General features: G+C 36.7%; 1 protein-coding gene across 11 annotated transcripts in view; it reads right to left on the minus strand.

Moving 5' to 3' along the window:
- Window positions 1–867: 867 nt before the first annotated feature.
- The window catches only part of BNIP2 (BCL2 interacting protein 2), a 31,461-nt gene continuing 18,425 nt past the window's right edge, over window positions 868–13,903 (minus strand). For 7 of the 11 annotated variants that reach the window (XM_030576888.1, XM_030576885.1, XM_030576880.1 and 4 more), the window contains 4 exons: window positions 13,205–13,291; window positions 12,973–13,071; window positions 11,054–11,089; window positions 4,357–7,465 (listed from right to left, as the gene is read on the minus strand). In XM_030576888.1, coding sequence (XP_030432748.1) covers window positions 7,417–7,465; window positions 11,054–11,089; window positions 12,973–13,071; window positions 13,205–13,291 — 271 coding nt within the window. In that variant the 3' untranslated portion in view covers window positions 4,357–7,416. Of the gene's footprint in view, window positions 2,147–4,356; window positions 7,466–11,053; window positions 11,090–12,972; window positions 13,072–13,204; window positions 13,292–13,903 lie in introns of those variants that run through there. The other 4 variants (XR_004002226.1, XM_030576882.1, XM_030576884.1 and 1 more) reach the window with 4 other exon arrangements.

The raw sequence follows: 13,903 nt of genomic DNA on the forward strand, positions 1-13,903 counted from the left end.
GCACTCCAGATGAAGGTGTTGCCTTTGTAACTAATTCAGAATCTAGAAAGTTAGGATGAAGTACTGGAGACTCAGTAATTCAGGCAACATTACAGCATCTGAGCAATGCATAAACTTTCAACTGTCAGACGCTTTCCACATATGCTTTTGTAGAGGTGAACGTTATTTAATGATTATATTGCAGTAGTGCCCGGAGGCTCCAATGAGTACCCTCATTTTACTAAACATTGTACAGACACGTGATCCCTGCGCTGAAAAGCATAAAGGCTCAGATGTAAGATATTCCGTCCTTTAACAAAATGGATCTCAATGTGAAATGACTCCACACTTCAAAACATATCTAATGTTCAGACCAGTTTAACCCCATGTCTTGGGCTTCCTTCATTCAAAAAGGTGCTTTAGATTAGAATACAGCAGAAGCTCCTCAGTCATTCCCTTCCCTAATTAGCTGCAGAACAGCATTGGCTGAAACATCAGAATTTCTTCTATGAATGCTTACTCTAGATATTTACCCAAAAATCTATAGAAAATATAGGCCAACCACACAGTATGTAACAGTAAGGCTGTCTGACAAGACAACATAACAATGGTGTCTAAGTGCACACTAATAGTTTCAGTATTGAAGAATCAGGATGCCTCATAATACTGGTACACAAAACCCATTAGTACTCTAACTGAATTGTGAGATTTTGAAGTAGAGAGTTTTATTTCACTGGAGTGGAAGCTATTCCCTTTTTGGCCATAATGCTGTGTCTCAACAATGAGAGAAAAGGAAGCAACCTGACAGAGTATATACACACTACAAAACACTGCACTCTTATTTTCTAGGTGCAATTTCTAGAGCTGTGCTAATTAATTTTTCAGCTCACTGGTAGTTCTGAAAAAATCTGAATAGAACAAAGTATTTCATGCAATTCAACCCAATTTTTTTTTTTTGAGTTAAGGTTGTTTTTTAAAATAAACTTGAAGGAAATTTGAGAACTTTTTTAAAACACTAAAAAACACACCACATTGACTTCCAGATTTTTGGTTGTTTCCTAGCCAAAGCACTTTGTCAAATTCAACTCATATTTGCAAAGTGTGTTGACCCAAAATTTTGCTCAGCTTTAGCAAGTGTATTGCTGTTTGCTTATATTGTACTGAGGATTCATGTCAATGGAAACCTTTCAGCACAATCTAGAATTCTTAAGTTTTAGAAAGGGGCAAAATTCCTATCTTGTTGTTCATACTGAGAGAAATTCATCCTTAAATGTGAATGCTCCTCTGAGGAAAATGAGTTTTTAAAAGATACTGAACCATGATATAACAGATGGAAGCATAGTTCTTCAGAAAGCTCCTAGGATCTGTTGATAGAACTAAAAACCTCCAAAAAATGACCTGCATCCACATGGATAATTCAGTACTGGTGTTCTCATTGGAACTTTATAAAAAAATCTGTAAAAACATACTAGCTGCCAACTGCTTATTGGTCACCTCTCTAAAGGAGATTGGGAAGTCTCACACTTCTAATCTTCAAAGCATTTTACAAACAAACGTGTGTTCCTGACCGACTGCAGAATTTTTCATTTTCTAACAGCAGAATATAAATGCTGAAGTTCCATCCACAAGGAATGTAGAAATGTTAATCTGAAATTGAAGAAAAGTTATATCTTGAGCAAGAATCTGCTGTTGTGACTCCATAAAGCCTAAATTGACCTGGTTTAAAATCACTTCTCCCACACACACCCCTTTTGCTTCCTAGAAATCCTATTTAAATCTCTTATGCTATTTCTCACTAGAGAATTTTCCAGCAAATTGGAGATGAACTGGCCAAAACATTTGGCAAATGAGAGCTTTTATACTTTGTGGAGGTAGTTTTTTGGATAATCATCTAAAAAGGCTCTATTAATTCCAAATCTGTCTTACTCACCTAGTCCTTATGAAAACTAAATCCTTATAAAGTTTAAAAAGTCTAAAGCAAAAAATTTCAAAATTTGTCAACGCATCACTAATCTTATGAAGTCCGTGATGCTCAGTCAGCACAGATAGGTTTGCTGACATTTGCTCAACCGCAGTAAACAATGGACAGTGATTTACTAATTTACCGTCTAGAATGTAGTCTGCAATAGATAATTCCACAGAAGATACCATCTCTTTCCCTTGATCACTGAAAACAAAGGCAAGTCACAAATGAGAAAATATATCAAGAAGAGGTTTAAGGCTGTGAATACAAGTTACCTATAGTGTTACTTTAAAAAATTTTGTAAATAAGTGAAAGCCAGTACATTCCAGATTTAAAAAGCAACATTTTAAAAACCTTGGTGCTTCATGATCGGGGTTTCAGATTGACTAACTTTGGCTGTGTCTCAGTGCTAACTCTTAGTGTAGCCAACATCTTTACACCTAGCAATCATACATTACTACTACTGTACTTCCAATGGAATATCAGCTACAAACCCTTGCTTACCATACTGAGTAAATTTTTCAGAAAGGCCCAGATGACAGAAGCCAAAAACCCATTGATTTTTAAACACAAACTCCTACATTCCTAAGTCACTTTTGAAATTTTTACTTATTGTAAACACACATCTACAAACATCTCGTATCCACCACCCTGGGCCATCAGCCCAAATATGATCACCTCCACTTTAACCATATTGGCAGCAAAATAAAGTTGCTGACATTTTACCACCACATGCTTTATATTCCAGAAACTCACTGAGCATGTCAGCCCAAGTTATATAATGACTGCAATGACTCTTTATTTGCCTCTTGACAGAGCTCAGAAACCGCACCATAGAAAAGTATTCCTGCATCTCCTGCTGAAAGTAAAATTCACATTACAAGACAACACAAATCCAAGTCTCCTGTCCGTAAAGCATGGGACAGTATCAGAGGATAGCCATGTTAGTCTGGATCTGTAAAAGCAGCAAAGAATCCTGTGGCACCTTATAGACTAACAGACGTTTTGGAGCATGAGCTTTCGTGGGTGAATACCCACTTCCTCAGATGCATGCATGCATGCATCTGAGGAAGTGGGTATTCACCCACGAAAGCTCATGCTCCAAAACGTCTGTTAGTCTATAAGGTGCCACAGGATTCTTTGCTGCTTTCATGGGACAGTGTAAAGCAAGTGGGTGGGAATGCTGGTTCAAAATGAAAGTTGAAGTCTTAGCTATAACTCTTTCCTGTTTTTAAATAGAGATTATGACTTTCCACTAAAGTTGGTCATTATCATCTTTTAATTCAATCACTGAGAGATGTCAATCCTTTTCAAATTGAGAATGTATTAAAGTTTGAAACCATCAGAATTGTTTGATATCTGCCTACTGTTATTGATGCTGCTGTCCCAGCATTCTGATGACACTTCAGACTGATCCAGATGCTGGGAAATTAGTTGAGACTAGTATTTACAGCTTACCACTGAAATGCATCAAGTTAGTTAGTTTGTTTTATTTGAAGTACTGATCGCAAAGACTTTGGATTTTAACAGAAATCTGGCAATTGAAATTAAACAAGTTCTTTCTTTGAAACTGCCTTTGTGTTCCAATGGTGAGCTGCATTTTCTCTACATCAGACAATAATAGCAGTTTTAGAGCACTTACTATGTGACGTGATTTTTTTTTTTTTAAATAGCTGTTTGTAGATGTAGCCTTTGGAATCTCATTGCAATACAGCACGATTTGGTTTTGAGTATAATACCCATTTACATTGAGACCCATTGAGAAAGTCCCAGAATTCATTTAAAATAGCTTTTTAAAAACATGCACATGAATACTTCACCATTAAAAATAAGGGATGGGTGGCAGAAGGGGGGAGACTGAAACCAGGAGGGAAGATTCTCCACAGCAGGAAAAAATAAATAAATAATTGGAGATATACCAATCTCCTAGAACTGGAAGGGACCTTGAAAGGTCATTGAGTCCAGTCCCCTGCCTTCTCTAGCAGGACCATGTACTGATTTTTGCCCCAGATCCCTAAGTGGCCCCCTCAAAGATTGAACTCACAACCCTGGTCTTAGCAGGCCAATGCTCAAACCACTGAGCTACCCCTCCCCCTCCAAAGCTTTGCTGCTTTAGAAGGCAGTAGGATTAGGAAAATGACCATTTCTATTTATAGACAAGCTTAGAGAGAGATAGCAAGTGACTATGGATCAGTGTGTGTATACATTTTACAATAAATATTAATGCAACATTAAGATTGAGAATTAAGCACTCAATTCATCAGTTAATGCAGAGCTGAAGTTGAAAATTAAACCTTGTTAGGGACCTCACGCAGCTACAATTGAAGTCTAAAATGTAGCCTTTAGAGAAGCATGTTTATTATCCTTCACTTGTGCCTGGTGCATGAAGTTTAACAAGCAGCATATTTTTTAAAAAAAAAATCTGTATCTAGTCTTTGCTTCCTGGTTTTTGCTGGGATTCTCAGAGAAGTCCCAGATTGGGAATGCTAAATCCTTAAGTGTTTTGTGGCGAGGGAGGTCTGAGTCTTAACAAAAGACACTCATGCAATTTGTTAGGCATCTGAGTTCAATTGAGGAGAAAATTTTATCTGGATTGCATGTAACTCATTTTTCAACATCTAATCACGTTTTACTTCCTTTGCATCTCTGCTATCATAAATTAAATAATGCTCCAGTTTAGAGATTCGGTCAGAAAAATTGCATAGACAAAACTTGATTTTTTTAAATGTGAAAAAGCAAGCAGGAGAAAAAAAAACAGACTCAGACTTCCTTTGATCATACAATAAAGCAGCAGAAAGTTACAAGCCTTCCCACCCTTTGGAAGTCATCTTTAAAATTATTGAACATTTGGTCAAGTACAAAATACATATAAACTAGGTTTTCCACACAATATATGTACTGTTTAAGATTCTTGGCATGCAACTTTTGTAGGAGGTAAGAGGAAAGGAGAAGTGTGGGGTTAAAGGAAGCAATGAGGAAGATCTAGAAAGAATGTCTATAGCCAGTAGAAATTCTACTGTTTTCCATTTGGAACATCTTCAGCTATTGTGTTCTCTACTACGTACAACAAATGACATATTTCAGTAATCAGATATTGATTTAACTGTATCACGCTATATCAATGCTAGTCAACTGTCAGACCCTACTTCTAGAAGAACTGCTTTTGGTAGAAGTCATCTTTATCTGAAGAAAAAATTTGAAGTGAGATTGTGACCCCTTCTTCTCCAGGCTTTTAGAGACCTAAATCTATTCAGCTTTAAGACCTGAAAATGAAATAGAAGATTTCCAGATTTGCTTGCATGCACACACCTTGCACTTGGCCAGTCTTGGAATTTTATTTGCCAAGCTGGGGAAGGTTTCAACCAGTAAACTGGAGCTGATATAACTTGATATATAGAACAAGGAATAGAAGTGAGAGCACCTAGCACTTAATGTAGCTGTTTTCTTTTGTAGATCTCAAAATGCTTTACAAAAAAAGATGAGTATCATTATATCCATTTTACAAGTGGAGAAATGGAGTTATAAGGCAATGAAGTAACTTGCTCATGGTCATCCATCAGGCCCTATCTCCTGAAGAAAGTATCTCCATTTAGGTTCTTTGCTTTCAGACCAAAATAGAAGCCTTATAAAAATGCATACAGGGCAACTTCAAAATAAGGTTGCCTACTTAGGCAGAAGACACATCATATTAATCTGCACAAACTGCTGATGGAAACAGATGCTGACCTAACCAAAATACGTATGCCTTGAGACGGATTCCTCTGAAGCATGTGTGTTAAATAGATCTGTTAAGTTCAGATGTAGACTACTGGCCTGATCCGGCATCAGAATTAGCTAGTACTGCACCTATGCATAGTTGATTAGAGACATCGAGGAGTCTGCAAGGATCCAAAGGTTAGTAAATCCCAGTTGTATGATTACCCTATGAGCCTTATACCTCACTGACAAGTAGCCATCCAGTTGAAACCTACTTTACTTTTGTAAGTATACCAGATTTATTTTGACTGTGTGTAAGAACTGTGATACTACTACTATTTCCAAGAATATACAGTTGAGAAGTGTGGAATAATATCAGATGGGGATTTTTGATTATGATTAAAACAAAAGTAGTGAGCACTGCAGTAAAAAAAAAGTGTAAATATTTAATGCTTGTTACAATGTCACTTAAATGTTTAACTTCTGAATGGATTTATATGCACATATCAACAGGCAAAATAGGCATGATTGACATTTTCATTACATGATTCACCCAGAACATAGTGTAATTTAGCTATGCTAACAGAACCTACAAAAGTCAATTTATGTGCCCAAGAACACCAAGTGAAAACTTGTGGATATATCTTGAATAACCACAGCAAAAAACAGACTCATTACATTCTTTAAAGTGAATTTAGTGCTTATGGGAAGTGCCATATAGCACTGGAGATGGAAGATCTCCATCTACAAAGTAAAGGCAATGCAAGATTTTCCACACCTCCTCTCCAGGATACTTCAATCTTGACCTGAGTGGATAACTTTTATGGTTGAAGGGACAGTTCAGCTCCATGCCCATGCAATTCTGTGTATGCTGAAACTGAACACAGTTTCACTTAGTGCCAACTGACACTCATCCAAGAGTAACAGGACTGAGTTCCTTTCACACTGATCACTGACTAGACAGCTTTTATCTACTAAACACCTGAGCAGAATTTAAACTAGTGACCTAACGATGAAAAGCTCATTATGCTATTAGTCATTTGAACTATTTAGTCCCCAATATGGCTTAACTAGGCCAAAAGGTAGTAGCCAATAAGCTGAAATTCACAGAGCCACAAATCTGTATTTTGAAGAAAAACAAAGACACCAAAGCTCAAGATCATTCTGGCAGTGTAAATGAGTTCTACTTGTATTAGATACAGGAACAAAAATGATTATCTTCACATTTCTGAGACAACTGCACTAAGTGAACACCAGCATCTAAAAATCATTAGGTTTCTAAATCACTCAGGAAATGGATTAACTATTTACAGCAAAAAACATTCATCATGCACTTTACAAAATAATGACAGCGCACATTTATGGCCTTGTCTACTTGCAAAAGAATTCATTCTGCAAGCAAACGTTATAAAATATTGCTCAAAGAGTCATAAAAATATATTATCTCTTTCCTTTAACATTTAGGTATATAAATATTTTACTGAAGAACATGCATCATTTAGATAATTGCAAGAATGCCTCCTATAAACATATGGTTCTTTGACATTTAACAGTATAAAATGATTACATGGTAAAGTAGCTATTAAAGTCAAGAATTAAACCCAAGATTTGCAAACCAATCCTTTAGAGAACAGTCCCTTGTGTACAAGTCCAGAGATATATCAAGGCACCTTTTATAACAGGTTACATAATAAAGGCTAATGAATGCATTGTAAATGCAAAAACAAAAAACAGATCATTCCACCTGCACAGTCTTCCTTCTTGTCTGGACTCCAAACTTATTGTTCACTTTTCTGTTCTTGTTTCCCATCAAGCTCTTGGTCAATTCTGTTTAATAAAAAATAAGTTATAATATAAATTACAAATTCAGTATTCTATTACTTTCTATATTAGGAAAAAAGCTGATCTTAACAGGAGAATTAAAGTTTTTATATAGAAAAGGTTTTTAGTAAATATCATTCAACTGTTAAAAAACAAAACATCAGTGAAGTGGGTTCAATTACAGCAAAATGTTAAAGATCCACCTTGTTACTGCCTCCTAAAATTAGAGATTTTAAAGATGGGTCGAGAAGTGTTTTCAAGCAACAACAGATATGGTATTTGGAAGAAAAGTATTAGGAAAATGAAATATCAAATTTGGCCATGTTGCAAGGGAAGCAGGTTGCTCTTTCATTTATCAATAAAGTGACTAGAATGTAAGCCTCTAAGACATGCAATAAAATGAAACAGTTTTAAGACTAGAATGCAGTTTATATTGGCAAATACGAGCCTGTCAAAACTGTAAACAATGGGGTTTTTTGTTTGTTTTTTAAGAACAGCTATGTTAAATATTAAGCTGAAAGAACAGTGTGGTTGTGCCAACACTGTTTCCTTTACTACATACATTTTTAAAGTTTCACAGAATTGTTTTCTAAACAATTAATACAAATAATGTCCATTGTATTGATCCCTGCTATTTTGAAATAAGTTGTATTCAATTAGTTACTATATAGATTTAGATTTATTAAAAATATGTAATTCATTCTTTGTAGCTAATCTGTGTGTATGCAGGATATCAGATAGCACTTTAGAGTCACTCGGGTAAACTTATGTGCCGTTCAGCTAGGATGCAGTGTGGGCTAGCACACTGAACATGGTACTGTGTAGACCTGGATTCTAGTCCTGGCTCCGAGCACTGACTCTTTGGGGAAGTCATTTAATCTCCATTCCTTTTAGCTTTCCCTCTGCAAGATGAGGATAATGACTGGTTATGGGGTTTTTTTGTTCGTTGTTTTTCAGGGGAGGAAGTCTCTAGGCCTACTATGCATCCTCTTGCTTAATCAACTGGTGAGCGAAGGAATCTACATCAACAATTTCTGCATAATTTAAGATTTCTTTTTAGTAAAGTTTCTGGCTCTGATGGCTGCTAGGAGAACCTCTGAAGTGTGAGCTGACATATGCTGTCCTGCTGAGTGTGCAGCCAGCTTCAGTCCACTGTTTCTCATGACATTCCCAAAAAGCACAATGAAGTTAACAAGATTCAGATAAGTTTCTGCCTACAGGATTCTGAACAGCAGTTGTGAAACTGACAAGAACACTGCCAGTTTTACTATGATGCAGCTAGGGAAAGATATGAACAACAGTGGAAGTACTTACAGGAAAGTGACTAAAAAAAGGCTTGGGAAAGAGTAGAGTAGCAAGCACCCTTCTTACTCTCCATCAGCCAAGAGGCTCTGAAGTTGGAGGATGAGAAAAAACTCCTTCCAAGCAGCTAGAAAGGGACAACAGTTTTTAAATCCATCAGCCAGAGACCCACAAAAGAGAACAAGGTGCTGTCCTTGCTTATGAATCCCACTTCCCTCTCTGTTCCCAACAACTGGGGCATGGTTACTGGCTTCTCACCAGGCCATTGTCCACTGACACAACTGGTGTGTGTGGGCATTCATCTTTCATGCTACCTAAGCCTAAACTCCATCCTAAAATTAATGCAATCGGGGAAGAGGTTCCGTAAATAAACCACAAAAAGAAATGGTGAACATAATGCATTGCCTAAAACACCCAGTGATTTCATTTAAGACTATGATTGTACTTTTGTCATAGACTAACTCTTCTGGCTTAATCTAATGGCTCAACAGCTTCAAATTTTACTTAAAGCAATTACTTTTTCACAAGGGCTTTTATCGTATGTGCTTACTGCACTTATACTATAATCTGATGAGGGGGAGGGGAAAGAAGTCCTCTCTCCCCTAGCCATTGAGAGGAGGGGGGAAGGGGTGACTTCTAAAACACCAAAATCTGAAGAAATAGGGCTTAAAAACTGCACAGCGGTACCTGAAAGTGTTGCTCTTTACTTGCTCAGTATGTTACCCTGCAGCACTTCTTAATCCAGTTGCAGAGTAGAGCATGTACTTCTGTGATCTGACTCTGTCTTTTAAAGGTGAGTTAAGTAATTCCCAAAGGAAATTATGTACATCAAGTGTAATAGGATACTGGCAACTTTAAACCAAAAGAATCCACAATGATGTCTGGAGGATTTTTAAATTACTGTTATTGCAGTTAACTCCCATGATTATTATAACAGACTATGGGGGGAAAAGCACATTTGTTGTCAAATACACAAAGTAAACACTATCTAGTTAGATCCATTTTTACTCCGTTATAATCAGATTTTCACACAGTAACGTAAAAGAAACAGTTGGGAAAAAGTGACTGTAGGTGGAATATTGAGGGGAGGGACTCAGTAAGTTGAACCTGAGACCTGAAATTTAAAGTGGATATTCCTTTTAAAGGCTCAATTCTATACCCACTGCAGTCTATGGCAACCCTCCCAATCGAAAAGAACTGGGTCTATAGACAGTCAAAATACCAGACATTAACAAGGTGAAGCAAGTTAGAGTTGCTGTGAGAACTGTAACTGAATTTTCTGTAGTTGGTACCTTTATAATCTCAGCTATAATACTGCAGAATTAAATACTGCAGAATTAAAGTTTACAGTTTTTCACACAGACTGACATTTTATGCTTTTCCACTAGCTTTACACTTTGTTTTTTTATGAAAGCTAGTAAAATCCACAGGGAAAAGTTATTTTTGACAGGTTTAGTTCTTAATACCTTTTCTCTTTCCCATCTTCCGACTTACAATGACATGTTTAAAGAAAGTGACTTGTCCCTAAACAGTTTATTGTTATGCACATGCTCAGAATGAAAGTTTAAAGTTAGAAGCAGAGTGTTTTAGTGAGGTTATTGGTAGACACACTGAACGGCAATTACTCCTTTGTTTTAAATATTTTTTCAGATGCAGGAATTGCTTGAATTGTTAGCAGGCCACTTAAGTTTCAGCATACAGAAAATCCAATATTAATTAGCAAGGAATCTAGGCACTGCAAATACAAACAGCACTGACTAAAATATAAACTCATTTAGGACCTGTGCAAGTTAGATATCTTGAAAATAACTGAAATTAGTGAATATTGAATAAAGCAAGATAGAAATTCTAATCCTGAAATTTGTAAGAAGTTGTTTTGCAAGTAACTTCTACAATTGTAGCAGTTTGGCATTTAGAAATTAACTAAGCATTCAAACAGTTACCTATTCTTAAAAACAAACTTAGTTTGTTCAAGCAGGTTTAAATATACATACAACTTTTTGCCTTTTTGAAAATGCAGCTCAAAGTCAATATATCCCCTTAATAAAAGCATCTCTGAAGGGAAAAAATATTGACAGATTACAAACCCGTCCATGGTTTACACTTCTATATGGAGCTCTCTTACAAGTTATATTTACCATAACTACTTCAAAACTCAAGCTTAGTCATTAGTGCATGTTTATATTTACAAATGCTTGTTCATGTCTGCAAGCCAACCAATTGGGAAAGTTAGTTTGTGCAGCGCAAGTGGTCTTGTCTAGATGCATCCCTAAGTAAGGTGTGCATATATACCTTTTGTGTTTCTTTCTAAACTTTTCTTCTTCATACCTTAGTGGGGAAAAGTTTGATTTCAGTAAGTACAAGATATGAAGGCCAAACAAAGTCAAAAACAAGTGTTAACTGTTCTTCACGGAACACAGTATTAAGTCATGAAACTAGTATAGTTATTTAGAGAATAAAATCATGTATACTAGTTTTAAATAAAATGCAGAACTAGCAGAGATTTAGTTGCTGTGTGGTAACAGTAGTAAAGTACACTATTTAGTCCATTCTGATCTACCTCAAAATCCAGAGACCTTATGACCTAATTTTGAAGTACAGCTCAAAGTGTCATATTCCCCAACATAGAAGTGTGGCAAAATGTTCTGGTATCTAGAACCCTGTGGACCAGCAAGCTTGGTCTCTGCGCAAGATCAGTGCTTGATGCAACCAGCTGCAATAATGATCAAGGCTGTCTTGTAAACCTTAGGAGGACATAAATCTGTTCATTTCGCAAATCCTCTGCTTTTGAAGGGAATTTGTTCTAGGCAGAGTTTATGTTAATTTTGTGCCTTTTCCACAGAAAGACACATTCTGCATGTATTACAAAATGTTCAGTTTTGCAATTTGTACCAGCTAGACATTTATCCCTGGCTATGTCTACACTACCGCAGTAAGTTGACTTAAGTTATGCTACTCCAGCTACGTAAATAATGTAGCTGGAGTCGACGTAGCTTAGGTTGAGTTACTATGGCGTCTCCACTGCTCTGGGTCGACACGAGACCTTACTCTTCTTGTTCGGGGTGGAGTACTGGGGGTTGACCAAAGAGCAATCTGCGACTGATTTGGCGGATCTTCACTAGACCCGCTAAATCAACCCCCGGTGCATCTATCACCAGAGTATAGATCCGGCTGTAGTGTAGACATCGCCTATGTCAGCGTTTCAACAGCAACACATGCCTTGTGACCATGAGGTGATTATTCTAATACCTTCCTTATGTGACTTTCAGTTCAAAGTAATAATCAACATTGCTATTACATTTTGAGTGAGCTAAAAGCAAAGGCACACCCTTACTACCCTAGATTCTTTAGGCCAATTGCCTACGAGGTAGAAGTTCAACTTCAAATTGCCACCATGGGTTCTTAGGATCCTAACTGTTGCTCTGGATGCATCAGCTCTACTTTGTGAGCATCATGCTGTTGAGTACCCACACAAAGCCTGGTGCTAAAAAAATTCCACCATCATACCTGAAGCTGGCAGGCAGATGTGTTTTTTCTGTGGTGGGCCAATTGGTTTGGAAAGCACCCTTTGACAGCTCTTATTTCACTGATTCCCACTTCAAAAAAGACCATAAAGCTGCCCCTCCTTTCAAGGATTTTTAGAATCACTATTGTTAGGCTTATGTTTATAGTCTTTTCCATCTCTTCTCTCATTGTCAAATGGATTCCTTATTTGTCTGTTATACATTTCATCGCTTAGACTGTTTTGCTTTTATTCTGCTGTGCAACACCTCAAATGCTTTGGCTGAGTACTACATAAAAGGGGCTTATAATGTAAGCACCTGCAAGACCAGCATTTCTCACAATAGCAAGGCAATTTAAATACCAAAGGAAAAGAAGAGTTTCATAGAGGTCTTTTGTGCATTATGATTTTATGATTCCGCAAGACTAGTTCATACTCAGTATAATGTAACAATTATATAAACCATACAGCTAAGTATTATTTCATTGTCATGCTCTGGGTACCATTATGTTGCTGCATGCAAAGTAGAAATTTAATACCCTCACAACTCTAGCACAAAGAGACTTTGCCTCTTGACGGCAAGAGTACCACTCTTCTAGATTAATGCCAATTTATAGACATATTGTTGAAAATCCACATAATTTGGTAAGTTTTCACATTTGTGCTCTATACCAAGCACAACTTTGCATGGTTGAATAATAAAACGTACTGTTTTATGCACTCTGGTATGCCAACGTATTCCATGGGGATGAGTTCAGCGAGCTCTGCCAGGGTAAAGACATATCTAATTTTTTGGCTGAATTTTGAGCTGTGGAAGAACAAATATAAAGAACAATTACTAAAATGTTGAATACATCTTTAAATATTAAGTATTACTTTCTGAAATTTAAGTACTAATACATTTGTATTTTCTTTAAATGAAGTAATTTCCAGAATATTACCTAATAAAAGGTTTTGTGATGGCCAGAAGTGTTCTGATAAACCAAGAAGGATGAACTATTATTAACGATTTCAGGTTTTTCCTTAACCTAAAGAATTCAAGTATTGAACACCAGTGTTAAGGAACAAAATGAATAAAAAAAGCAATGCATTTTATATAAAAAGTACAAGTGTTCAGTTATTGTATAATTGCCACTTCTCTGTGTCATATGTAATCTAATGAGTAAACTCCTAGTGAACAGACACTCCATTGTCAGCATCTTGTCTACCAAAGTTGAATAAAAACTAGCAAAACCAGGTTATGTTGAATTTGTCATGAGCAGACAGTTGGAGTATCAGATCGTGATGAGTAAGAACTAAGAAAAAGTTAACCAGTGAAGAGTTTTTTGGCCAAATATTAGTGGTATGTCTCAAGGACCAACATAGACAACTCATGCTTCCACACGTTTTAACAACCTCTCTCCAAGAGAGGAAAGAGTGAGGTTCACTTGGGAAATGGGTATCTGTATAATGAATGAGATAAAAAGAGCAATAAGGAGAGGAAAGTGGAAAAGGGCTGCTTTAACGATGATATGCGAGACCAACACCAATGTGTTTTCTGGGGGAAATGGACTGCTAACAGCAGCTTCAATATTTTGGAATCTTACGTTGCAGAGTTGCGTATCCACTTGTCAGATAAGTTAAATTTAAGTAGACTTCTC

The sequence above is a fragment of the Gopherus evgoodei genome, chromosome 10 (genome assembly GCF_007399415.2).
Source record: "Gopherus evgoodei ecotype Sinaloan lineage chromosome 10, rGopEvg1_v1.p, whole genome shotgun sequence".
In the NCBI taxonomy this organism is placed as follows: domain Eukaryota; kingdom Metazoa; phylum Chordata; order Testudines; family Testudinidae; genus Gopherus; species Gopherus evgoodei.